The sequence below is a fragment of the Giraffa tippelskirchi genome, chromosome 7, assembly GCF_054371585.1.
Source record: "Giraffa tippelskirchi isolate mGirTip1 chromosome 7, T2T-mGirTip1v1.2.pri, whole genome shotgun sequence".
Taxonomy (NCBI): Eukaryota; Metazoa; Chordata; class Mammalia; order Artiodactyla; family Giraffidae; genus Giraffa; species Giraffa tippelskirchi.
The window spans coordinates 141,743,614-141,768,750 of NC_137281.1; the positions used below are offsets into that span (position 1 = coordinate 141,743,614).

Sequence of the window (25,137 nt, forward strand, 5' to 3'; positions counted from 1 at the left end):
TTCAGCTTGGGTCCTCTAAGGGAAATTTGAGTGTAATATATCTCAAGGTCAGCCATACTTTACTCAAAAAACTGAACTTAATTGTTCTACCTAACCAGGTCTCCTAGTAGATGATGTCAGCTAGATACGAGAGAAAACAATTTGAAATAAGTAAATGTAGGTAAAATGTAAGGTTGATAGGTGGCAGATATCTTTACAATTTTTAAAAAAATAAATTAACATTTTTAAGAGGTGGTTAGTGACCCAAGTTGGTGTTACCTTGAGAGTAGTGGTAGTTCTGGAAATTTGCCAGATGGATGCCAAGAAGTTTACTTGTCTTGGTTTCAATTGTACTTAATCACATTAAGGGAAGTGAAATTCACAAGGAACCTAGGTATGGTCAGCTGTTTGCAAGTGTTTTTATTTGTTAATCTTTGACTTAATGTGCCTGTGTGTGTGTGTGTGTGTGTGTGTGTGTGTTTGCCTATGAGCAGTATGGAAAATGTCTAAATTTCATTGGGGAAAAATTGGAAATTTAAGAATTGCAGTTACTTTGAAGTTAGCAATCACTAATTTTGGCAATAGTTTACTCACAGTTTTAAATTTGAACATAATGTGAAAACTAATGAACTGATGGGGTAGATTATTAGATTAGTGAAACTATTCTCTTGGTATTCTTCTTCTCCTTGCTTTTCTTCTTTACTCTTCCAGAATTGTGTTCTCCAAAGTGTCTTTTCATTTCAATATGGTTGTGAGTTTGTCTTAGCCAGTTGGTGTCATGTTCTCAGTAGCTCTGGTGCCAGTGATGTCAAAAGGGAAAGAATGGGATCTAGATTTTTGTAAATGTAAAGGTTAGAAATGACTTCTGAAGTCTACTAATCCTACAGTACTCTGAGCATCTCATTTCCTTTTTGGGTCACAAAACTGGGAATGGAATTTGGATATTCGATTTTAGGGTGAAAGCCCATTTATTGACTAGCTCAGAAATTGCGTTTTTTGCTTGTTAGGCACTGTTCTAGGGATGCAAAGGCAGTTTTGGTGCCTGCCTTCGTAGGGCTGTCCTTGAATAAGTCTTTAATTTTTTAAACAGGTATCAAGTCCTGAGCTGAGGATAGGTAGGCCTGTGGGGTAGACTCCCACTTTGTTCTCCACGCAAGGCTTAGTGATTCTGATAGTTTATGCTGAAAATGCTGGAGAAAGACTAAGAACACCACAGGTGATTCCTCTTTCTGCTCTCTGTTCAGTTTGCCACGTTGAGTTGCTCAGTTGCCTTCTGACCAGAATCCAGGTCTTCGGAGAAGGCTGAAGTAAATCCAACACCACACTCCTCCCCTTTGTAGATGCCATTTCCCAGAGCTGTTGGGATGGTTTCTTCAGTTGCATCAACTTTGTAGGTCATTTTTGTGTTATCTGTAAAGTTGAAAACGGTCATGGGTTAGGAAGAACAAAAGAGTGATTAAAAAACTTGTTCCGTCTGGGGGATAATATCAACTTACCCTTAGGAAGTGCTGTGTTTTTTTCTCTCTTGACCACCTCTTTCCCCGTGACTTAGTCAAACTGAGGAAAAATTAGGTTTCCCCTCAACAACTCTAATGATAGTACTAGTAACAAAAGGTCTAATAAAGAGCGCTAAGGTCTAATGAAGAGCACTGACTGTTCACTCCATCTCTATCATCTTAGTACAAGCAGTACAGTTGGGGAGTTGAGTTCATGTAAGCAATGGTTGACTTGCATTCTGGGAGCCAGTGGGGGCAGGGAGCAAGGTGCTGTAAGTGGGAAGTCTTCCCAGAGGTGTTTCCATACCCCTGTTGTGGTGTTGGGTTTACTTCTGCCTCCATGGTGGTAGCGAGGAGATATGCTTAGGGTTCACTTTTCCCGTCTTTCTAGAAGGGTACAAGGGTCCAGAGCACAAAAACTGACAGATCCTTAAACTTGAATACTACTTGGGCCCAGACAGTATATGAGATAAGTAATTTTCACTTAGTTTTCTCACAAGGATTTTCCTGCGTACATTGATTTCTAGAGCCAGAGGCTGTAGAATATGGCCTCTTGGCATTTCAGCCCTTTCTGGTACTAAAACTGCAAGCCTGGGGATCTGGAATTTTTTTGTTAAGAGGGTGGAATCTTGAATGGTAACAAATACCTCGAGTTGCTCTTGGAGAAGTATCAGACTGCATACTTATCCACACAGCTCTGTAGTTTTCAAGCAGAGCTTAGTAAAAATGGTTCATAAATAATGATCAATAAATAACTTGATTGGTTTCTTTTGGGCTGCTTGATAACAAAGATCACATCTTTTAAATTACTGTAAGTCTTCATTTGCTACTATAAGATAAATTCCACCAGAGTAAGTTGTATCTTGCTCCTACGGTGTGAATCAGTTTCTGGGTCTTCAAGACATCAAGTTGATGGGAAGTTGAGTCAGTTGAAGAATGAGTGGTTAAGATGAATATACTAATGTTTAGAGTTACAAAATACTGAAATATGTTACCAAATGAGATTGAGTTTTCTGGGTTTGAAAAAAAGATATGTTTGGTGTTCATTTTGAGGAAAGGAGTCAGTCTTAACACAGAATCTTACTGATCTCACAGCCATGTAATGCTTAAGACAGTTCTGTCTGATTCATCCTAAATCCTGCATGGTCTCCCCAGTTAAAGCAACCCAAATCACCTCTGTTCCATGAGGTGAAGTCCACAGCTTACTCTCCCAGCAAAAATGAGATGCACTTATTATGGGTAGTTTGTTCTTTGAAATTCCTTCCTGCACATTGGTGCTGATTCCTAATGAACTTTATGGGTTACAGCCCCTCTTGAAAGGTTCTTGCCAGAGACAGTTGCTGGCAAAGTCATGTCCCAAGTGAGAGCAGAGCTCAAAGGGGAATGATTCAGTACTTACCACTGGAAGGCTTGAATTTCTCATAGCACCTAAAGATGGCAACAAGGAGAAGCCCTTCTCCAGCCTGGAAAATCATATACAGGAGAGGAAAGAAGAAAAGTGGTCCGATGACTTCAGGGGGGAAGGTCACATTGAGGATGGTGGAGCAGAGTTGAATATTTTGGCATCCAGTCTCCATGCTGACAGTGCGTTTGCATCTGTGTTGATGAAAAAACAACCAAATGCCTTCAGAGATGGGGACATAAGGGTGCAACTTCACTTGCTCGTCTTTCTCCCTAATACTTCCTAAGAGAGACTGACCGTCCAATACAGAAAGATGGAACTGAGCCATGTGGAGTGCACAGAGTTCTGAGGAGTCAAATTGACCCATCTCTCAGATCACCAATCCAAATTTGTGGAAGATGGTGACTAGTAGGTCCATGTTGGGGAGTTTTTAATGAGGGAATTTTTGATTAGCTTAGAAATCTACAGTTTGTCACTTGTGAAATTACCAAAATGAATTTCGGAGAAAATGTCGGGCTACAGGGAGAAAAGGTATGAGCCAGTATCATTCATTGGCATAAGTTGGGTTACATGTAGGACAATTAGGATTTCAGCATAAAGTAGAAGATTGTCTAAATGTCTGGGAACCTTGTCCTGTGGTCCGATTTCTGGCTTGGATGTCTTCAAAACACAACTGAAAGTTTGGTTCCATTATCTGCCTTTAGAACACATTCTCTTGTTTTGCTTTACATTTTATGGGCTATGGGCTAAAGAATGTACTGTTGTATTTAATACAACATTTTATTCACTGAATTGCAGTTAGGGATTAAAATAGTTCAATGCTAAAAAATTGTGAGCATTGTCTCCGCACATTTATTATAAAGTTGCCATCCCAAGGTGGTGTGTTAGAACTAAAACCTAGACAGAAAAGGAGGCAAAGGAGAAGGGATCCTTTTCCTCATCAAGGCTTGTCATGAAGACATGGAGTTACTCTACTGCTGTTTGCTACCAGGGAGTTGGGCAGGTGATGGAATCTAGGGAGCACTTCGCCATGAACTGTTCCTCTTTGTGTGATTAGATACCTTTGGATTTTGTTTCTCTGTGTTATTCATCCGGTACCTTCCCTCCTCACTGTTCCTCAGTCCAAATTTCCTTGTTCCGTTTTTGCATTTGAATATATTGCTTAAAAATTATCTTCCCCAGATTGTGGATCTTATCTTTTTCCTGAGAGGCGTGGCACAGTGGGACCTAAAACAATAATACCTACCGTCCGTTGAGGCAGAAAAGAGCAGAGAGAAGGTAGCCTAGCAGGAAGCCGATGAAAGGCATCAGGGAGGAGGTGGCCAGCAAGTGTGGTGTCATGACAAACAAGATGCTCTTGCCCACGTTGAGGGCAGAGAGCACTACAACAGCCACACTGCACAAAAGTAGGAGGATGATCCCTCCCTGCGAATAAGGACAAGAAGAAAAGGCAGTTAGAAGGGTGTGGGGATACGGAGGAGCACAGAGGGCTAGGGAAGCACTGGTGGATACCGAAGGTGGAAAATATTTTAATAAACATTTGGAGTGGAAGGGAATATACAAGACTTTTATCATCATCTTGGATTTCTTGTCTGTAGCTGGGCAGCTTCCTGGAGGTCATAGATCTGATTACCATGTTACTGAAAACTCAGCCAAACATAGTTTCTGATAGACATCTCTGGGTAGCAGGTTTTCAGTGAAGTGCTGTGACTCTGAAGGATGAGATTGTTCAGCCCTCTGGCAAAATGGATATTGTAAATGAAAGTTCTCTTTACACATCCCAACAATATTTTGGATGCTAATTGGGATGATAAGAAAGTTCCTAAAAGGAGTTTCAAATAGCTCAGGTAATAATGGCATCTTTAGAAACAATGAAGGTCCACCCTACCTCAGGTAAGAGCTATGAAAGCTACTGTCATCAGGAACAATGGTATGTTTTTGTTTATTTTAAAATGTATGATTTTATAGTTGGATCTTACATACCACTTGGAATTTTAAAAAGGCAATTTACCATGAAATTAGAATGTTAAGAATTTTCCCTGCTAACAAGATTTCAAGGTTTCAAAGTATGCATACATGTCTGCATTTTAGAGAGTGACATTAAACTGATGAGATACACGCATAAATTTAAGCCTCTGTCCCTCTCATCTTCTGAGTTGTGGTGTTTAGTCACTAACTTGTGTCCGACTCTTGGCAACCACATGGACTGTAACCACCAGGCTCCTCTGTCCATGGGATTTCCCAGGCAGGAATACTGGAGTGGGTTGCCATTTCCTCCAGGCGATCTTCCTGATCCAGGGATCGAACCCTCATCTCTTGCACTGGCAGGCGGATTCTTTACCATTGAGCCACCAGGGAAGCCCCGTCTTCTCAGTAAAAGTGTGTGTGGCAAACTTTGCTTGAACTTAACTGTGTTCTGTAATGGTTATGTTATGGTTCCATTTCCAGCTCATTTCACTTGTGTTTTGTATTTCCTAATGCAATTTTTTAAAAAAATGTGGTAAAATATGTAGAACACAAAAGTTGCCATTTTAACCATTTTTGAGTATATGATTCAGTGGCATTAATTACATTCACAGTGTTGTCCTAGTGACAAACATTTATTTATATTGCTCTAATTGCATCTACGCAGTTCAGCCTGTGTTTCTAAACCATGTTGCAACTGATAATGATATATAAAACAATACCTATACTGTTGGTGGTCCTGTCCCAGAATAGGAAGGAATCTCACCGGTAACGATGTGCTTCAAATTTTGAGAGACTTAACTGATGTAACTGACGGGGAAGCCTGGATTGCCGCAGTCCGTGGGGTTGCAAGAAGTCGAACACGACTGAGTGAATAACAAAAATTAACTGATTAACTGCCTAGTTCACCCTTGGGTTTTGAGTTAATTTCTCCATTTGGATTTTTGCCTCTTGGGTTTGTCATCTACCTGATGTCCAGATTTTGTTCTGAAGAGTGTAATGAAGAATGTAGGAAGATGGGGCTACAAGGATTGTCCGTGAATCCAGAAGCCCTCTTTCTCTGCGTGGGTATTAATCTCAAGCCCTCATTCTCATTCTCCCATTCTTAGGGCCTGTAGAGTGGTGGTGAGCACAGACACTGGTGTGACCCAGGTGTGAAAACTGGCTTAGCCCTGCTCAAGATGTGTAAACTGGGGAGTCCTTCGGTCTTTTGAGTGAGGTTGACAGCACAGCACCTGGCATCTTAGAACCACTGACTGAGTTGTAGTTTGTAGGGAAAGGAGAGGAGTTTAACATCCCAAAGTTTCTTGTCACTCTCAGATCTCATGTCTATGACCTCTTGCTAAGGAGAGAGGCCACAGTAGTTTTTTCATAGGTCACCATGTTTTCTATCACCTGCATTGCCCTGTCATTGCTGACTAAAGCTGTGATGAGTGTCTTTCCATTCATAGACAGCAAGCTCAGCTTGCCAGTGATCCAGGAGATAACCTGGCCTAACTCTTCGCATGTAGGTGACCTGGTTGGTGAGTGACCCAACGAGGAAATCCTTCCTCCCACTTAGGGAGTTTGTAAAGTTACAGAGAGGGGGAGGCAAGAGCAGAGACAAGTGTGAAAATTTTGACATGGAGCCGCATGGGCTGCAGAAGTCACAAGGTGGCATAAACTGAGACAAAGGAGAGTCAGGTCTTGCATCTGGAGCAGCAGGTATGGGGAAAGCATAGGTAGAGTGGTTGAGTCAATGTCAGGGTGGGATTCTTAACGATAATGAGAGTGGTGAGTGGCTTATGCTAAGAGTGGCTCCTGGACTGTGTCATGCTCAGGTTCACCAACTTTCTAACCACATAGGCTTGGATAAACTCCTGCATGGTTGAGTTACAGTATTACTTGAATCGCCTTTCCAAATGGTGCACGTGTTAGTTGCTCAGTCGTGTCCGACTCTTTGTGACCCCCTGTAGCCTGCCATGCTCCTCCATTCATGGAATTTTCTAGGCAAGAATACTGGAGTGGGTTGCCAGTTCCTTCTTCGGGGGATCTTCCAGACCTAGGGATCAGACCTGGGTCTCCCACATTGCAGACAGATGCTTTACCATCTGAGATACCAGGGAAGCCCAAATAGGACATCCTTAAAATTGTATCTTGGTGTGTCTAAATGTGACCTCTCACTAAGGAATGCAACTGGTTGAGCCGAGTTTGAACCAGATACGTTCTGTCAGAGCCAGTTATCAGAAGTTGGGTAATTTTGATTTGAAAGTCTCTAGGAGTGTTTGGTATGCAAAGAAGCTGGGACAGTTGTTCTAGCTTGTACCTCACTACATTATGAAATGGGGAGATTAAGGGTGAGCATAGTCCTCAAAGAAACATAAAAGCAAGAAAATTTCAACCTTTACATCTTGGCCACTTATTTTTCTCTGCAACCTCACAGGAATGGTACACTGTTTGGGACCAATTGATAAACGGAGCTGTGCAGGTCCCAAGATACACTTACATTTTATGTGATTCTTTGTTACTGGCTCCTGTCTTTCCAGTCTAAGTGTATCTCAGCCCTTTTAATGTCCTCTGGGGTCATTTGCTGTAGAATTGAGTCATGGATGTGTAACAAAACAGGAATGAGAGACATTCCCTGAGCCTCAGTTATTCTATATATAAAATGGGGATAAGGCAGGAGACTATTTCATCTTGAAGCCCTCTCTAGCTTGATGATCTGAGATTCTTTTTTCCATCCTCAGAACACTTTTTTAAAAAAATTGAAGTGTACTTGATTTACAATGTTGTGTTAACTTCTGTACAGCAAAGTGACTCAGATATATTTCATATTCTTTTACGTTTTATCATGGGATATTGAATATAGCTCACTGTGCTATACAGTAGGCCCTTGTCCATCCATTCTATATATAATAATTTACTAATCCCAAACCCCCATTCCATTCCATCCCTTCTCTACTACCTCTCTCCCTCTTGGCAACCACAAGTCTGTTCTCTATGTCTGTGAGTCTGTTTCTGTTTCAGTTAAGTTTATTCATGTCATATTTTAGATTCCACATATATGCGGTATCTTACAGTATTTGTCATTCTCAGAAAAATACTTAGGTCAGGAGACGTGTTCTTATATCAGTTGCTTTTGGGGTTCTAGTTTCTGGTTTCACCTATAAAGTGGAGGAGGGCAGAGTTGCTTTAAGTGATACCAGGGGTCATTTCACATATTTATCTTCTGTGATATATTTTTTTTCTTTTGTTCCTACATTTCACAAGCTCTTCAGTAAGTGAGATGATAGGTTCATGTTTCTGGTTTTTTGTTTTTCTACTGATGTGTAGGAGAGACAAGATTTGTCCTTTTTCCCTTTGTTTATTCTCAGGCATTAGATGTGAGTGTTGAGAATTCAGTGTTAAGACACAGCCTTAGGATCTTGCTCCTTGCAGGTGGGTGGGGAATAAAAATGAATGGTATTTATAATACAGTACGATAAATGCTACAAGGATGTTGGGTGATAAGGGAGCAAATAGGACACACATTCTGTCCAAGCTTGTGGGTTAAGAACAACTTCCTAGAGGAGGTGCTGATTGTGTTGAGACTTGAAAGATGTGTCCAGTGAAAGGTGGTGGTGAGGGAGGTGGGATTTTGGAGAGAGGAAAGGGGATGTGCAAAGAAAAGAGCTGATACTGGAAAGGTTGGTTGAGACCAAATGAAGAAAGGGCTGAGGAGCCTCATGACTCCTGGGGGAGAATAAGGAACCAATGAGGTGCTTTAAGCAGTAGAGTGATATGACAGTTTGTTTTTTCCAGACAGGTTAAAATTAGGGAACCAGGTTAGAAGACTGAGTATTAGTGAGAGAGGAGAGTAGCCTGAGTGAAGATGGTGGACACAGGGATGCAGAGACATGGACTCAAGCAAAAGAAGGTAGAACTGGCAATCGGTGATTAGTGTGGGTGGGGAGGGAGAGACGGCGTGGAGAATGGCTTTCTGGTTTCTGGCTCAGGCAGTTGGGCACATTAAATGCCATTCATTGAGATGATCACACAGGGAGGAGGGGAAGAGCAAGCTTGAGGAAATGGTTTAAATTTAAAACATACTGAGTTTTAAGTGCGTGAGGCATATTCAGTAGAAAGATTTGGTAGTTAATACATGGATTTTGGAGTCAGGAGAGATGTGAGAGCTGAAGATACTGTACTGTTGGTCATCAGCTTCTAGATGGCTGTGGAGATGGGCCAGATCTCATGGTGGGAAGGTCCGGGCTTAGGTAAGAAAAGCGGAAAGCTTGGGCTAAATGCAGAGAAGTAACCTTTGCCAAAGGAACTCACAAGGGAGTTTGAAAAGAAATGCCAGAGAGGTGGTAGGAAAGCAAGTGCCCTGTCACTGAATTTGAGGAGAGATTTCCGAGATGGAGGCAGTGGTCAGCCATACCAAAAGCTGCTAAAAGAAGAGTTGAGACATGTCTGTTGGATTTGGTGAAAAAAGTGGAGCAGGTGGTCATCAAGATGTGAGCGGGTGGGAGACCAAGGAGTACAGACTGATGAGGGCTGCTCACTGGAGAACAGCCCTGGGGGCAATGTGGTGGGAGTGGAAGGTACGTGGGGGCAATGGGTGTCTCCTGGGAGCATGGCTAGGAAGGGGAGGAAAGACAGGTGTTGGCTGAAACAGGAAGTACAGTCCTGTTTACTTAACTCTACTTACTAAAAAACAAAAGCGGAGAGATGTAAACCGGTACCAATGTTTATTGGGAAGAATTAATATGGTGTCATTCTAGAAATGAGAGTGAGGAGGAGGCTGTGGTGATAGAGGATATGATGAATAAAAGGAGATTACTGAGGAGCAAGGGTAAAAACAGAAGATGCTGTCCAGAGCAGAGTGGGATGATCAGCCATTTGGCAGGAGACTTCACATCTTCCAACAGGTCGGGAGGGGAACTGTAGCCATGGTATTAGGACTGCACCAGGGCAAGGGCAAAAATCTACCTTTGACAATGTTACTGTGAAAATTGAAAGACCCTGAAAACCTGACCAAACCTCATTGTTCCAGGCCTAAAGCTGCTGCCAGGCATTGCGCTTCCAAGTAGTATACCCTGTAGACCAGCTCAAAGGCATAGACCCAGGGGCCTGAACAAAAACAGGCCTTCAGGAGGCAGAGTTTATCCTGAGGACCAGGTTGACGCTTGGATCCCAGGGATGAGCAGTGAGCCAGAGGAGAGACTGATGGGGACTGAGCTCTAAGGTCATAAGAGTTGTCAGAGGGAGTCTGGTTTTTCCAAAGGCGAGACAATGGCATGATGCCCTCATAGCACTCCCCCACACCCTTTGGGACCAACTCTCCACTTTCCTCCTATCCCATCCTGAAGTGCTGTGAGTGTGCCTACCAGCTCTTCTCCTGGTCTCTTCCCCTCCAGCTTCTCATCTAGTTAGCCATGTTTGCCCTTGGTCTCCCTCTGAACTCCTCTATTCAGGCATTTCCTTAGGCTTACCCAAATCTGACCCTTTCTTCATGGTCTGGCTCAAGACCACCCCTCCTTCCATCCTCCAGAGAAGCCTTTCTTGACTACCTGGCCCTTACTAACCTTACCTCCTTGCATTCTGCCAGTGCCAGACTGTACACGTTGGGTCTTGTACTCATGTGTTATTGATTTTCTGCGAGTAAACTCTTGAGGACAGTGAATCCTCAGAGAGGAACATAAAACTTAACATCTAGTAGGTACATGATAAAAGCTTAATTTTATTATCAAAATGATTGTATGTTATATGTTATGTTTTCCTTTTTTTCCTAACTCTTCAAAAATAGTCTGATACACATTACAATCACATGAAGTAGGTTGTATCAGTAGCAGACTTTTTTTTTTTTAAGCAAGGAAAGAAACTGACACACAAAAAGTCCAAATGACTCAGCTCAAGCCATTCACTCTGATTCTCACTCCCTGCCCAGACGCCCAGGTTCTTACCTTGGTGACATAGCGTACGTATTGTGGCCGTTTGGATTTGAGGATGATGCCTATGGTGCAAGGGATGAGAATCAGGACCAGTGATATCATGATGCCGCCATAGGGCACCTTGTCCTTCAGGGACCCATCATAGATGCCCCTGGAGTAAAGGTACAGGAGGAGGGGCATCATGCCCAGGGCACAGAAGGTGGAGCAGGTGGTCATCACGATGCTGAGAGGGAGACATAGGAAAAATGCAGAGCGAGCTCATTAATTCAGGCATACCTCATTTTATTGCAGTTCACAGTTGTGTTTTTACAAAGTGAGCATTTGTGGCAATCCTGCATCAAGCAAGTCTTGGTGCTGTTTTTCCAACAGCATTTGCTCACTTCGTGTCTCGTCATGGTTTAGTAAGTCTTGCAGTATTTCAAGCTTTTTCACTGTATTTGTTACAGTGATTTTTGATATTACTATTGTAATTGTTTAGGGGCACTGCGAGTCATGCTCATGTAAGATGGCGAACTTAAAGGATATAAATGTTGTGTGTGTTTTGACTGCTCCGCTCCCTCTTTTCTCTCCTCAAGCCTCCCTATTCCTTGAGATACAATACTGAAATTAGGCCAATTACTAACCCCACTGATCTCAAGTGTTCAAGTGAAAGGTAGAGTCAGATGTCTTATGTTTTTAAGTTAAAAGGTAGAAATGTTTACTCTTAGGAAACCCTGTGGAAATCCCAGGCAGGCTGAAGGCCAGGCCTCTTGCACCAAACAGCCAACTTGTAAGTGCAAGGGAAAAGTTCTTGAAGAAAATTATAAGTGCTACCCTAGTGAACGCACAAACGAGAAGCAAAACAGCCTTATGGAGAAAGTTGTAGTGATCTAAAGAGACGATCAAACCAGCCACAAGCAGTCCCTTAAGCCAAAGCTTGATCCAGAGCAAGGCCTGAACTCTCTTCAGTTCTAGGAAGGCTGAGAGAAGTGAGGAATCTGCAGAAGAAACATATGCATGTTTCTTGCCATATGCGTGTATGTGGAAGTGCAAGGTGAAGCGGCACGTTCTCACGTAGCAGCTGCAAGTTATCCAGAGGTTCTCCCTAAGATCATCAGTGAAGGTGGCCATGCTAAACAGATTTTCAGTGCAGATGGAACAGTGTTCTATCAGAAGAAGATGCATTTACAGCTGCCATAGATAATAACTCCTGTGATGGATCTGTGCAAAGTTAACAGAAAATCTTCAGGAAAGGATTCACTAGTCTAGATGGCCATTCATGATTCCTGGAAAGAGGTCAAAATATCAATGTTACAGGAGTTTAAAAGAAGTTAATTTCAACCCTTGTGGATGACTTTGAGCAGTTCAAGACATTAGTGGAGGAAGCAACTACAGATATGACTGTGGTGAAAATAGCAAGAGAACTAGAAGTGGAGCCTGAGGATGTGACTGAATTGCTGCAATCTCATGATAAAACTTGAATGCATAAGGAGTTGCTTCTTATGGATGAGCGAAGTGGTTTCTTGGGATGGAATCTACAACTTGTGAAGATACTGTGAAGATTATTGGAATGACAACAGAGCATTTAGAATTTTATGTAATCTTGGTTAATAAAGCAGTGGCAAGGTTTGAAAAGATTGACTTCTATTTTGATAGAAGTCCTACTGTGGATAAAATGCTATCAAACAGCAAAATCATTCATGAAGAAAGAGAAGGAAGAGTCGATCAATGGAGCAAACTTCATTGTCTTAATTTAAGAAATTGCCACAGCCACTCTCACCTTCAGCAACCACCACCCTGTCAACATTGAGGCAAGACCCTCTGCTGGCAAAAACATTACAGCTTGCTGAAGGCTCAGATGATGGTTAGCACTTTTTCGCAGAAAGTATTTTTAAATTAAGATAAGTAAATTTTTTTAGACACAATGCTATTTCACCTTTAATAGGTCACAGTATAGTTTAAACGTAACGTGTATATGCACCAGGAAACCAAAAAATCCACATGACTCACATTGTGATATTCTGCTTTATGGTAGTGGTCGGGAAATGAACTTGCAGTATCTCCAAGGTATGCCTGTACTATTTGTGGAGTGCCTGCTATGTGCCAGGCATGGCGTGAAGAACCTTACATACATTGCTTTATTTCCTCTTCCCAGTAGTTTTAGGAGGTAAGCATACTATCTCCTTTTTACTGATGAGGAGGAAGCTAGGGGCTTGAAGGGTTGTGACTTGCCTAGGATCACAAAGATAGGAAGGCTGAGGGAGAATTTGAACCCAGGTCCCTGTACACTTTGCTGTGGAAGGAGCCATTTTGATCTCCTCTGTAATAGAACTCTATACTTGCATATATGTACAGCCCATTCTGAAAAAAAGCTGTATGATCCCATCACTGACTAAAGCCCATTGGATTGTAGAATAACACTCGACCTACAGTAGCTAAGTGCCTGCCTTTAGAGCCTAGGGCATGGCTGGACATAGTGGTTCTGTCTAACTAAAATAACCAAGATGAAGCACATCAAGAACATTTTCTTTCAGGGAGTTTGAATGTACACACAATGATAGAGCACTTGGTCTTTGAGAGTGGGTGGCATGGGAGGGATGGTCAGGCAAAAACCAAAAAACAAAGAAAAAGCAGTAAACAGAGGCTATGATTAAGTGTGAAAGTCAGTCATATCTGACTTTGTGACCCCATGGACTCTACAGTCCTTGGAATTCTCCAGGCCAGAATACTGGAGTGGGTAGCCTTTCCCTTCTCCAGGGGATCTTCCCAGCCCAGGATCGAACCCAGGTCTCCCGCATTGCAGGTGGGTTCTTTACCAGGTGAGCCACAAGGGAAGCCCATATGATTAAGAGGACTGAAAAAAAAACAGATTAATTGAAGGAGCACAATAGTGGAGTATTAGAGAAGGCAGCAATAGTTACCCACTGTCAAGTGACAAGATGATCTGGTCATCAGACCTATTTTGTATCTTGAATAATATTCTAGTCCCCAACACTTGAGGGCTTCTCAGGTGGCGCTAGTGGTAAAGAACCTGCGTGCCAATAAAGGAGATGTAAGAGATGTGGGTTCGATTCCTGGGTTGGGATGTGGGAAGATCCTGAATAATAATGTATCTTCCCAGTTCTCATTTGTATCCTAACTGTCCTATTGCCATCTGCATTTGGAATCTCATCCTTGTTAATCCCAGAACACTGTGTAGGAAGAGGCCCTCCAGAAAGACCAACGGAGAGAGGCAGCTGCTAGGGAACATTCTTGGATTTGTAGATATTCACTTTACAATATATATATGCTGTGGCTTCCATTCTAGTGAGAAGGGTGTGGATGAGGGCTTGATAAGACCCCTCATAGAGATCAAATATGATTAAATGACCATCAACTACATCCTAGTCCAAAGGGTCGGGAATATAGCCATCAAGAACACGATTGGTGGATGTATTACAAGGAGTAAGAAGCTGAGGAGAGATCCTCAAAAGGTACTGTGGACTGAATAATGGGAACCTCCCCCCAACATACTCATGAACACCTAAAACACTTAGGCACATACTCCAGCTTGTAAGAAACTGAGGGAGGTTTCCAGGGAATGTTGAGTAATTAGGTAGGCTTGTGCTGAAGCTGCAGCATGTGGAGGGGTAGATGGTAGGGTGTTAGTCTTGGTAATCTGATGTTTAGGTTTTAATACCCAACGGAGGGGCCAGAATTGAGACTTTAAGCCTATGAAAAAAGGAGAGATGAAACAGAAATGTTTACTCAGTCATCAATACTCCAAAAGGACTATAGAAAAATAGAACATCTAATTCTCTTGTGGGTTGAATATGAAATCATAATGGACAAGAAGTATTGGGAATATTTGGAAAAAAGGAATAGAAGAATATAGTATTTTAAATATGGGGAGATGACAGAGGATGAGATGGTTGGATAGCATCACCAACTTGATGGACAGGAGTTTGAGCAAGTTCCGGGAGTTGGTGATGGGTGGGAAAGCCTGGTGTGCTGCAGTCCATGGGGTCAAAAAGAGTTTGACACAACTGAGCAACTGAACTGACTTTGGATTAGGCAATGATTTCTTAGATATGTTACCTAAGGCACAGGTAACCAAAGAAAAAACAGATAACTTTGACTTCAGAACTTAAAAAACATTTTGCTTCAAAGGATACTCAAAATAAGTCTCCCACATAATGGGAGAAAATATTTGCAAATCGTGTAAGTGTCCAATATCCAGAATAGATAGAGAACTCTTACAATTCAACAACTAAAAAACTCCAAATAACTCAATTTTAAAATGGGCAAAGGACTTGGATAGGCATTTCTCAAAAAGTACACAACTGGTCAACAAGCACATTGAAAGATGCTCAACACCATTAGTCATGAAAGAAATACAAATTAAAACTGATAATGAAATGATAAAGTGGTAATGACATACCACTTCACACCCACTAGTAGAGCTAAACAATAAAAATGATGGATAAATCTTGGTGAAAATGTAGAGAAACTGGAATCCTCTTATGTTTTTGCTGCTGCTGCTGCTAAGTTGCTTCAGTTGTGTCTGACTCTTCGCGACCTCGTGGACTGCAGCCCACCAGGCTCCTCCATCCATGGGATTTTCCAGGCAAGAGTACTGGAGTGGGGTGCCATTGCCTTCTCTGCTTACGTTTTTGATGGGCATGTAAAATGGTATAACTGATCTGGAAAAGTTTGACAGCTCTAAAAAAGTTAAACATAAAGTTATCATATGTCCCAGTAATTCTACTTCTTGGTATATACCCATGAGGATTGAAAGCATATGTTTACACAAGTACATACAAGTGTTCATAGCAACATTAGTTATAGCTGAAAAGTGGAGAATAAAATATTGATGGATAAGCAAATTGTGGTGTATTCATGTAATTGAATATTCTTCAGCCATAAAAAGCAATGAAGTACTACTATATATCAACTATCACATAGATGAATCTTGAAAACATGGTAAGTGAAGGAATCAAAAACATAAAAGGCTAGGTATTATATGATTCCATTTACATGAAATCTATAGGGACAGAAAATAGATTTGTGGTTGCTGGGGGCTGGAGTGAGAGAATGGGGAGTGACTGCTATGCGTCTAGGTTTCTTTGGGGGATGATTAAAATGTTCTGGAATTAGACAGTGGTGATAGTTGTACATCGTGAATATACTATAAACTACTGACTTACACACTTTAAAAAGGTGAATTTTGTGATGTGTGAAATATATCTTAAAAAATAATATTAAAAATCTAGAGGACAGATAAATTCACCCTTAGAGGAAAATTTATAGCTTGAAATGTTTATAAGGGAAAAGAAGAAAGATTAAAAATTAATGAGCTAAGCATTTTATTCAAGAGTTGGAAAGAGAAAGTAAACCCAATGAGAGAAAGAAAATATTAAAGGTGAGAGAATGAGCTTTAAGAATTGTATAAATTATGAATAAACAGTTTATACTCTACTTAAAAAAAAAAAAAAGAATTGTATAAATTAATTGAGAGAATCAATTACACCAAGAGTGGGTTCTTTGCAAAGTGCAATAATATAAATACTTGTGGCAAGACTAGCCAAGTAAAAGGAGAATGGGCACAAATTGATGTTAGCATGAATGCAAAAAGAAATATAATTCCTGATACAATAGAGATTTTAGAGGGCCATAGAAGAAATCAAGGATAGTCTCATATTTTCATCTTTCTATTCAGACTGAATGGACAATTTCCTGGGAAATATAATCTACAAAAATAACTTGAAATGAAGTTGAAAACCTGAATCAATTTAGAATCACGAAAGACATTTAATAAACACTTTGAAACCTATTATCCAAACCTCACACAAAATGTATATGATTTTACAGTAGAGTTCTGCTAAACATTCAAAGTACAGATCGTCTCAGTCTTATACAGAGTAAAGAAAGGGGAAACATGACCCAAATTATAAATGATTAGTGTGATTTTAGAACCAAAGGTAAAAAAGTCACATTATGAGAAAGGAAAATTAGAGACCATTCTCATTTACGAACACAGAAGCAAAAGTCACAAATAAAATGTTACCTAGTGAATCTAGCCATTCCTTTATAAAATAATACAATGAACAAAATGGGTTTATCCCAGCAATATAAAAATGGCTTAATGCAATCTATTGATATGTATCACTGCATTATTGGATTAAAGAAAAAAATGGTATCATAGATGTAGAAAAGTGTCATTCAACAAAATTAAGTGTTCATGCATGGTAAAAATCAGCACACTAGCAACAGAATGGAATCCCTTAACCTGAAAAGGGTTATCTGTCAAAAAATCTACAGGAAATAGAAAACCTAATGGTGAAAAATTAGAGAAATAAAGGAAGGATACCTGTTCTCATCATATCACCTGCTTTAAATTATACTCTATAGATCTTTGCTAGCATTGCAAAACAAGAAATAGGAAAACTATATGGATGGGAAAGGAAGAAACTAGAATATGCCAATGATAGAACTGTCCACAGAGGAAATTCAAGTGAATTTTTATTATAACTAGTAAGAAAATCCATGAAATTCTGAACACATTAGCAATAAAAAAATCAATTAAAAATTGAGTTCTAATGTACTACAAAAAATTATTAGTAAATGAATGAATTTTTAAAAAAGCTACCACCAACAATATCCATAAAATCTATGAAATATTTAGAAATAAATCTTAAAGATGAGCAAGACCTTTATGGAAGAAATTATGTGGAAGAACTTCCTAATATGAAATGATTAAATAAAAGGAAACCTATACCAGTTTCGTGGGTGAGAAGATTTAGTATTGATCTATCTATAAATTTAATGCAAACTTAACCAAACTTTCAGAAATAACTTTTGTCGACTTGAGAGTCTCAAAATTCAAGTGAATGAGTAAAGGATCAAAAATAATTAACATAATTTCCGAGAATAACAAGGTAGGGCAACTACTTTCAGTTATCAAGATTTATCATAAAGTTGTAATTAAGAAAATGTGATATTGGTGCAAGAACAGCCATATAGAATAGAAGAGAGATCCCAGACATAAACCCATCTGATCAGCAAGAGATGGCATTACAAGTTGCTGGAGAAAAATTCACTGATCCTAGGAATTTTCTCTATTCACATGGAAAAGATAAAATTAGATCACATAATACATACCAATAAATTGAAGATCTTCATGTGAGATGCAAAGCTTTAAAACTTTTCAAACATAGGTGAATGTATTTATGACCTTGAAGGCAGAAAAGTGTTTCTTAAATAATCCCCAAAATATAAAATGTCAAGGAAAAATATTAGTACAGTTGGTTAAATTAAGATACGCACTGTTTTATATCATTATCAAAATGAAAGGATAAACCCCAAACTGTGAGTAGACCATTGCAACAGATGAAAACAACAAATGACTACCAATTAATAAGGAAGCACCACCATCCCATAGAAAGATAGGCAAAGGGCATTGTTTTCAGAAAGGACACCCAAATGGCCAACAAGATTTGAATAGGTGCTAGACCTCCCATGAAAGTGAAAGTGAAAGTCGCTCAGTCGTGTCTGACTCTGCGACCCCATGGACTGTCCATGGAATTCTCCAGGCCACAATACTAGAGTGGGTAGCCTTTCCCTTCTCCAGGGGATCTTCCTGACCCAGGAATATGCCGCAATGCGGGCAGATTGTTTACCAACTGAGATATCAGGGAAGCCTACCATGACATTTCACTTTCATCAGATATCAAAATTGAAAAATCTGACAATTCCGAATACAGATGATGACATGGAGAAACAGGGATCTTCATACACTGCCCTGGGAAGTGAGAGGTGGAACAACTACTCTGGATAGTTGTTGTTAGATGAAGACGTGTGAACCTCAAGACCCAGCAGTCCTGTGTTCATGTATGCTCTCACATGAGAGCATAGGAGGAGCAGGCACAAGACTTGCTTAAACAGGAAACCAGGAAATACACATAAATGTCTGACAACAGGACAATGCAAGAAAACTATGGTGGTTGTGGTTTAGTCGCTAAGTCGTGTCCGACTCTTGCAACCCCATGGACTGTAGCCTGCCAGGCTCCTTTGTCCATAGGATTTTCCAGGCAAGAATACTGGAGTGGGTTGCCATTTCCTTCTCCAGGGGATCTTCCTGACCAGGAATCGAACCTGGGTCTCCTGCACTGCAGACAGATTCTTGACTGAGCTACCAGGGAAGCATGGTACAAACTATACTGCAGTTCAAATGCACAAAATAGCTCTTTTATTTTTATACCTATTATCTCAAAAAAAGCAAGCTGTCAAATGATATGGGTAGTATGATACAGTTCATATAAAGTTTAAAAACATACAAATGTAGGAGTGTATCTTGCTGATGGATATATACATACATAGTAATAGTATAATATAAAATATAAAAGGGTTTGTGGAAGTGCTGAAAGTCAAATCCTGAGAGGTGCTCCTGTGAGCGTAGGGAGAGGGGAATGAGATTGGGAAGGGCATTCGGTGGGCTACAGCGCTAGCTATTGATCTCTGCCTAGGAGAAAGGCCACACACAAAACTTGTGTTCTTGTTTTGATGACCTTGAACAGGAGTCATGCTTACTTTGGCTTGGCATGTTGGGAGCTTTGGAATTTGCTCTGGGACTTGGTATGCCTTGTGCACTGGGGTGTGTGTGGGAGCCGTGCTCCCAGACCTCCCGATACCTCCTCCACACATGCAAGGGCTGGGCTCTTGGCCTAAATTTCTGGTATCTGTGATGGTTGTGATCCTTTCACCCTGAAGGGCAGTGCTGGGAGGGCAGTCCTGTTGTAGCTCTGAGACTGGAACCTGTCGCATAGTAACATTGAATCTGGATTGCAGGCGGATTATTTACCAGCTAAGCTACCAGGGAAGCTGGCAGCCCTTCTATATTAGAATTAAGATATGGTCCAGGTTTCTCTCTGCCGGACACAGAGGCTGCCTTGAACCTTGTCTAGGGGTCCAGGGACCACGGGGAATGGAGCACATTTCTTTTTCTTTTTTTTAAACCTTCCTACTTAAGTTCTCCAAGCACTCCACACAGCCTGCTTTGGGGCAACTGTATATACCCTGCTTGAGGGACAGGTTTTGAGCTCCTGTTAATAGAGGCACTGGCAGCAGAAGCTGAGTGAGCTGTGAGGGAACTGGTCATCTCTGTGGTGAAGTGGGAGACTTCGGGGAACCCGCGTAGCTTCTGTCTCCTGCCTAGTCTGTCATGCTGGGGAGAGCTGTGAGAATCCTTGGGTTGTCTCCACAGCCACTGGCTCTGCTATCAGCTGTAGGCTGGATGAGGAGTGGGGAGGGGGAGCAGGTGAACTTCAGGGGTGGCATAGGTGGTCGTCAAAGGGGCCCAGTTCCCACTGGCCCTCTCTCCTCTGTTCCCCAGGGAGGGCACTTTCTCTTGCCTGTGGGTTCACTGTCTTTCTTGGAACATGACTCTCGGCGTCCTAGAGGAAAGAGCTGCTGTGCCTGGCTGCCTTGGGAGGTCCACCCGGGGGGGCGCCCAGTCTTCTGGAGTGTGTCTTCCCCCACTGCCCCCAACGAGGGTCTCCCTCAGCCTCACTCCAGCCATGAGGCAGAAAGATAGGCAAGACAGGCCCCGGGACTGGTTCCAGACACAGCTTGCCCACGGATTCTCAGGGAATCCTCTGGCGAGTCTCTGGACTTCAGCTTTCTCATGTGTAAAGTGGAATTGGTCTCAACATTCCTTTCTAGTCCAGATGGGAATAACATGGTATTGTACACAGGCCTCAAACCTGTAGCCTCTGGGTGGCATCTGGGCCTCTGACATGTACAGTTTGGCTTGCACAGTGTTTTAAAAAATTTGAAATCATTGCCAACAATTAAAAATTTGGAGATTTCACCTTCAAAGGGAGATTCCGTCTTCTCCTGAAAAGTAGGAAGCTATGCCGGCCATGAGTCCCTGATCCCACAACACCCACGGCAGAGATGGATGGCATATGCCCTGTAGGGAGGCCCACGCCTCTGAGGCTGGCGGTCACCCTCTGGCCACACCGGTCACTGAAGATATTTGAGTGAAAGCACAGGGTTTGGAGCCCCCAGACCTCGGATAAATGTATTAACCTCTCTAAGGCTCAGTTTCCTCATCTCTAGAATGGAGCTCCTTACAGCACCTCCTCATGGAAGCTGTATGAGGATCCCACGTAGAGTGTTTGGCCCATTGCCAGGCTGTCTTTTACTATCAGCACCGTTATCATTACTATAATACCTGTAACAAGTTGTCCCAGTGAAGAACTCAATCTGGAATTTGAAGTTTCTGGCAGCTTGTGATGATGGAGGGTAAGTGGGGTCAGAGGCCTGGTTTCATGTGCATGGGAGGTTGGTCTGTGGGAAGGGGCTTTATGGCAGAAGGTGGCTGTCCTGCAAAGCATTTTCTCTTGAAGGGCCTAGGTGGAAGTGACAGTTCCCAGGTGCCCAGACCAGGAGCCTGAGCAAGAGAGCATAAGTCACTGGAGGCTCCACCGGTGGAGGCCTAGAGCCTCAGAAAAGCAGGCATTGCCAAAGGGACTTTATTGGCACCCACTGGCTCAAGAGACTGGGACATCTGGTCACTCACACTTAGAGACTCCCCTACTATGCTTTACACTGCCTCCCACCTCCCCACCTGCCCATGCAGCTCTGCTGCTACAGAGCCATAAGGCCTGAGTACCCTGCCAGGCTCCTTTGTCCATGGGGATTCTCTAGGCAAGAATACTGAAGTGGGTTGCCCTGCTCTCCTCCAGGAGATCTTCCCAACCCAGGGATCGAACCCAGGTCTCCAGCATTGCAGGTGGATTCTTTACCAGCTGAGCTACCAGGCATGCTTGCAACCCTTCTACATCAGAATTAAGATATGGTTCAGGTTTCTCTGTACAGGACACAGAGGCTGCATTGGGCCTTGTCTAGATCAGGTCAGGGGCTTGTTTTGCAGCAGGAAGGACCTGGATCAGATAAGGGGAAGAACTTCCTCATAGTGAGGTGGTTGAATACTGGACATGTTCCCATGAGAGACTGTACAAGCCAGGCTCTCTCTCCGTCAACACCTCAGTGAGGGTTGAATTATATGGGTGGAGAGTCCAAAGCTTCTCAGGCGGCAGGTCCAGGTAACCCCCCATGATCACTATCATTTTTTTTGTTTAAGAATCAGCTCCAGCATCACTTGGCATCACCAGGAAGAGGATTCCCTACTTGGCTGGTTTCCTTAGTACAGTTCAGTCAGGGGCAAGGTAGTGACAGGCACAAGCAGATGGACTGTCTTGAATTTACTGCCCTGCCTGGCATGGAATAGCCTCTCCACTGAGGACTGAACCATAAGAGACAGGCTGGAGATGGACAATTAAGTAAGAGCCAGAGCTTTGGTGCTGGTTGAGTTTTCTTCAGCCAGCAGAAGCTGCCACAGTAGCTGAAAAGCAGGAAGCTATGCTGGCCATGAGTCCCTGATCCCACAACACCCACGGCAGAGATGGATGGCATATGCCCTGTGTAGGGAGGCCCACACCTCTGAGGCTGGCGGTCACCCTCCGGCCACACGGGGCACTGAAGATATCTGGGTGAAAGCACAGGGTTTGGAGCCTTGCCCTGGGAAGCATTCCAGACCAGAGTCCCACCCCTTTGGAAGGACCGGTCGGTATTCAGCCGCCCCTTGCAGGATTCCACCCTCACTGACTTTTGCTGTAATGGTTTGGGTGTGGGGATGCTGCTGTTGCCTCCTCCCACTTTGGCTGAGTTGAGGCTCGTCCTGACTTGGGACCCCCACCTGGGGGACTCCAGGGTCTACCTGGCTGTGTCTTTGAGTTGAAAGTTTCTTGCCTCTGATGAGTAGAGAGGGGAGGTTCAGAGATGACAGCCCACTTGCACAGACAGTTGGGAGGGATCTTTGGCAATTCCTTCCTGCTCCACAGGAACTGGAGGTGCTCTTTGGTTCTGAGCCACCTTGATCTCCTTGGAGATCTTTGGAACTAATCTGCACTCACTTTCGTGTCTCTGGCCTTGAAGCAGAATTCCGCCCACCCTGGCAGACGGGTGAAAGTTCACCAGAGGTCCCTTTGGTTTAAATCAATATAGTATTCCTTCAAGACAATCTTTGCGCCCCATTTGAGACAACCCTGGGAGTAGGGGTGGGGGTCTCTTCAGGATGTTGCTGGACCAGCTGAGCCCCTTTGGCTTGAGCCTAAACCAAGATGTACCCCAGCTCCTGCCCCCAGCCCAGTATAAGCTTTTGACAATAAATGGCTGCCACCCCTGCCCTAGCAGCCTCCCAGCCCCCATTCACTCCCCTCCTGGCTCTTCGCCTTGACTGCGATCCCCCCAGGTCACTCCCTCCTCACCCCCAGTCCTACCTCAGGTTCATGTCCCCCTTTATGGCCAAGGTGAAGATGTTGGAGAGGTTCCCCCCCGGCGAGCAGCCACAGATCAGGATGGCCAGGGCCTCGACGTTGGTCAGCTGGAAGACCTTGCCCAGTCCAAAGGCAGTGAGGGGCATGATGCCAAACTGCGCCACCAGGGCGACGGCTAGCCCCTTAGGCCTCCAGAAGTGCGCCTTGATCTTGCTGAACTCCATGGTGCAGCCCAGCGAGAGCATGATGGTTAACAGCATGATCACCAGGATGACACTCAGCGCCCGGTCGGTGGGCCGCTTGCCGAAGTTGTGCGGGAGGGAGAAGTTGAACGGGGAGGACTCGTTGAAGGCCTCCATCCTCCTGGACGGCAGCGGTGGAAGAAAGGCTGAAGACGCCGCGCACCCTTGGCTGGTCTGCTGACTCCCTGCCCTGCCCAGTCCTTGCTGGGTGCCTTCCTCAATCACTTCCCAGGGCAGGGAGCTTCAGGGCAAAACGTAGATCTGAGCAAATAGAAGGATTATGCAACTGGCTGTTCTTTCTCTGGCTTTGGCCGCAAAAGAGAGTGTGCCCAGAGCCTCTTCTGTAGGGCTGTTCTCCTGAATTCCTCACCCTCTTCTGTCTTCCTGGGTGCCACTCACACCTCTTCTTACCTTCTCCTGGCTGCTTCTGGGACAAGAGGGCTTATATCTTTTCTCCGCGTCCTCCCACTACCCCCTCCCCTCACTCCGAGCACACCCACAGGCATTCTGTCCTGAGGACCGATCTGGGTCCAGCCTCTCTCATTCTCTGCTCAGTCCCAGAGGCCACAGTTTCTCATTCAGGGGAAGGTGCCTCCCCTTGTCCAGACCCAAGGAAGTAACAAGAGTTGAGTTTTACCTTTCCTTCTTGGAAAGGGGGTTGTGGGACAGAGTCAGGGCAGGCGAATTGCTGGCTTCTAGATGTGTCCACGACCCTTCTCGTAGAAGAGCGGTGCCTGTGTCCTTCCCACTCGGGCTGGGAAACCCTTGTCTTATCCCCACACCTGGCCACACGGGTTCTGGGGGGAGGAACATGCCCCCCAGCAGGCTTACGTCCAGGGAGGAGCCTGATGGGATGACCCAGGGGCTCACAGGAAGCCTGGGGGCACTTTGCCCAAAGGGTAGCTCTGAGGGAACCCTGGCTGAGGAGATGTATTTCAGTCAACAGCCCAAGGAGCCCTGCTGCTTGGGAGAATTGCCTAGAAGGATGCAGGAATGCAGTTTTTTTTTTCTGATTTCCTGATTGCTCAACTTTTGCTCTGCACCTGTCCAGGAACCAGGTTCTGGATGAAGGCAGGCACACCTGCTGGTTGGGGGAGGGGGAGCCGTGTCCTAGGTCTCTCTCCTCCCATCGCAGCCTTGGAAAGTCAAGCATCTTTAGCGAGGGACAAGGAGCAGCATCAAAAGAATTGCCTCTAGTTTGGGCTGGAATCCAAGGGGCCTGAATGGGAGGGATCTCATGGCTTCATCTTTGCTGAAACATGAGATAAGGCTTTCTGTGAGAGACTCCAGAGGATAGGACAGGGACCAGAATGTGAACCACTCTGTAGGGAGGATGGAGACAGATTTTGTCTTGGTATGAGGAACCACCCCAAAATTCCAGCTCTCCACTAATGGCCCCAGGGCCTCCTGAATCCTGCATAGATAAGGGTTGAGAGACAGGATCCGCACACCTTGTGTACTGCTGTGCTCAAGAAGACTGCTCTCTGGAGTTTTGCAGGTCACAGAGCTATACACTGTGACCTCAGTGACATGAACTTGAGGTCCTTTTCCCTCTGAGAGTCTCTGGCACTAATGATTTCCTGGTGCTTGAGTTGATCTGGCCTCAAGGAAAGGACAGGACAAGTGGGAATTTTTAGATGCTTACGGGGGTGGGTGGGGTGTGGATTGAATGTGCCTGGAGAGTCGGGGTAGGCCCAAAAAAGGCTGCTTTCTGTTTCTAAAGCTGGTCAGAAGAGGCCCTAACAAAATTGCTAGGGGAGAATCACTGATCATCAACTGAGTGCTAGGCACTGTGGGAACATTAAAAACTATATAATCCATGTTCCTGCCCTCAGGAAACTT

The 25,137-nt window shown here is 43.6% G+C and overlaps 1 protein-coding gene across 1 annotated transcript; it reads right to left on the minus strand.

The window, feature by feature from the left end:
- Positions 1-923: 923 nt before the first annotated feature.
- SLC10A1 (solute carrier family 10 member 1) lies at positions 924-24,761 on the minus strand. The gene is made up of 5 exons (XM_081508818.1): positions 23,057-24,761; positions 10,767-10,977; positions 4,124-4,302; positions 2,875-3,071; positions 924-1,389 (listed from the first exon to the last, which is right to left on the minus strand). Exons 1-5 carry the CDS (start codon positions 23,410-23,412, stop codon positions 1,220-1,222), a joined length of 1,113 nt encoding a protein of 370 aa, XP_081364944.1. The 5' UTR covers positions 23,413-24,761; the 3' UTR covers positions 924-1,219.
- Between the last annotated feature and the right edge of the window lie 376 nt (positions 24,762-25,137).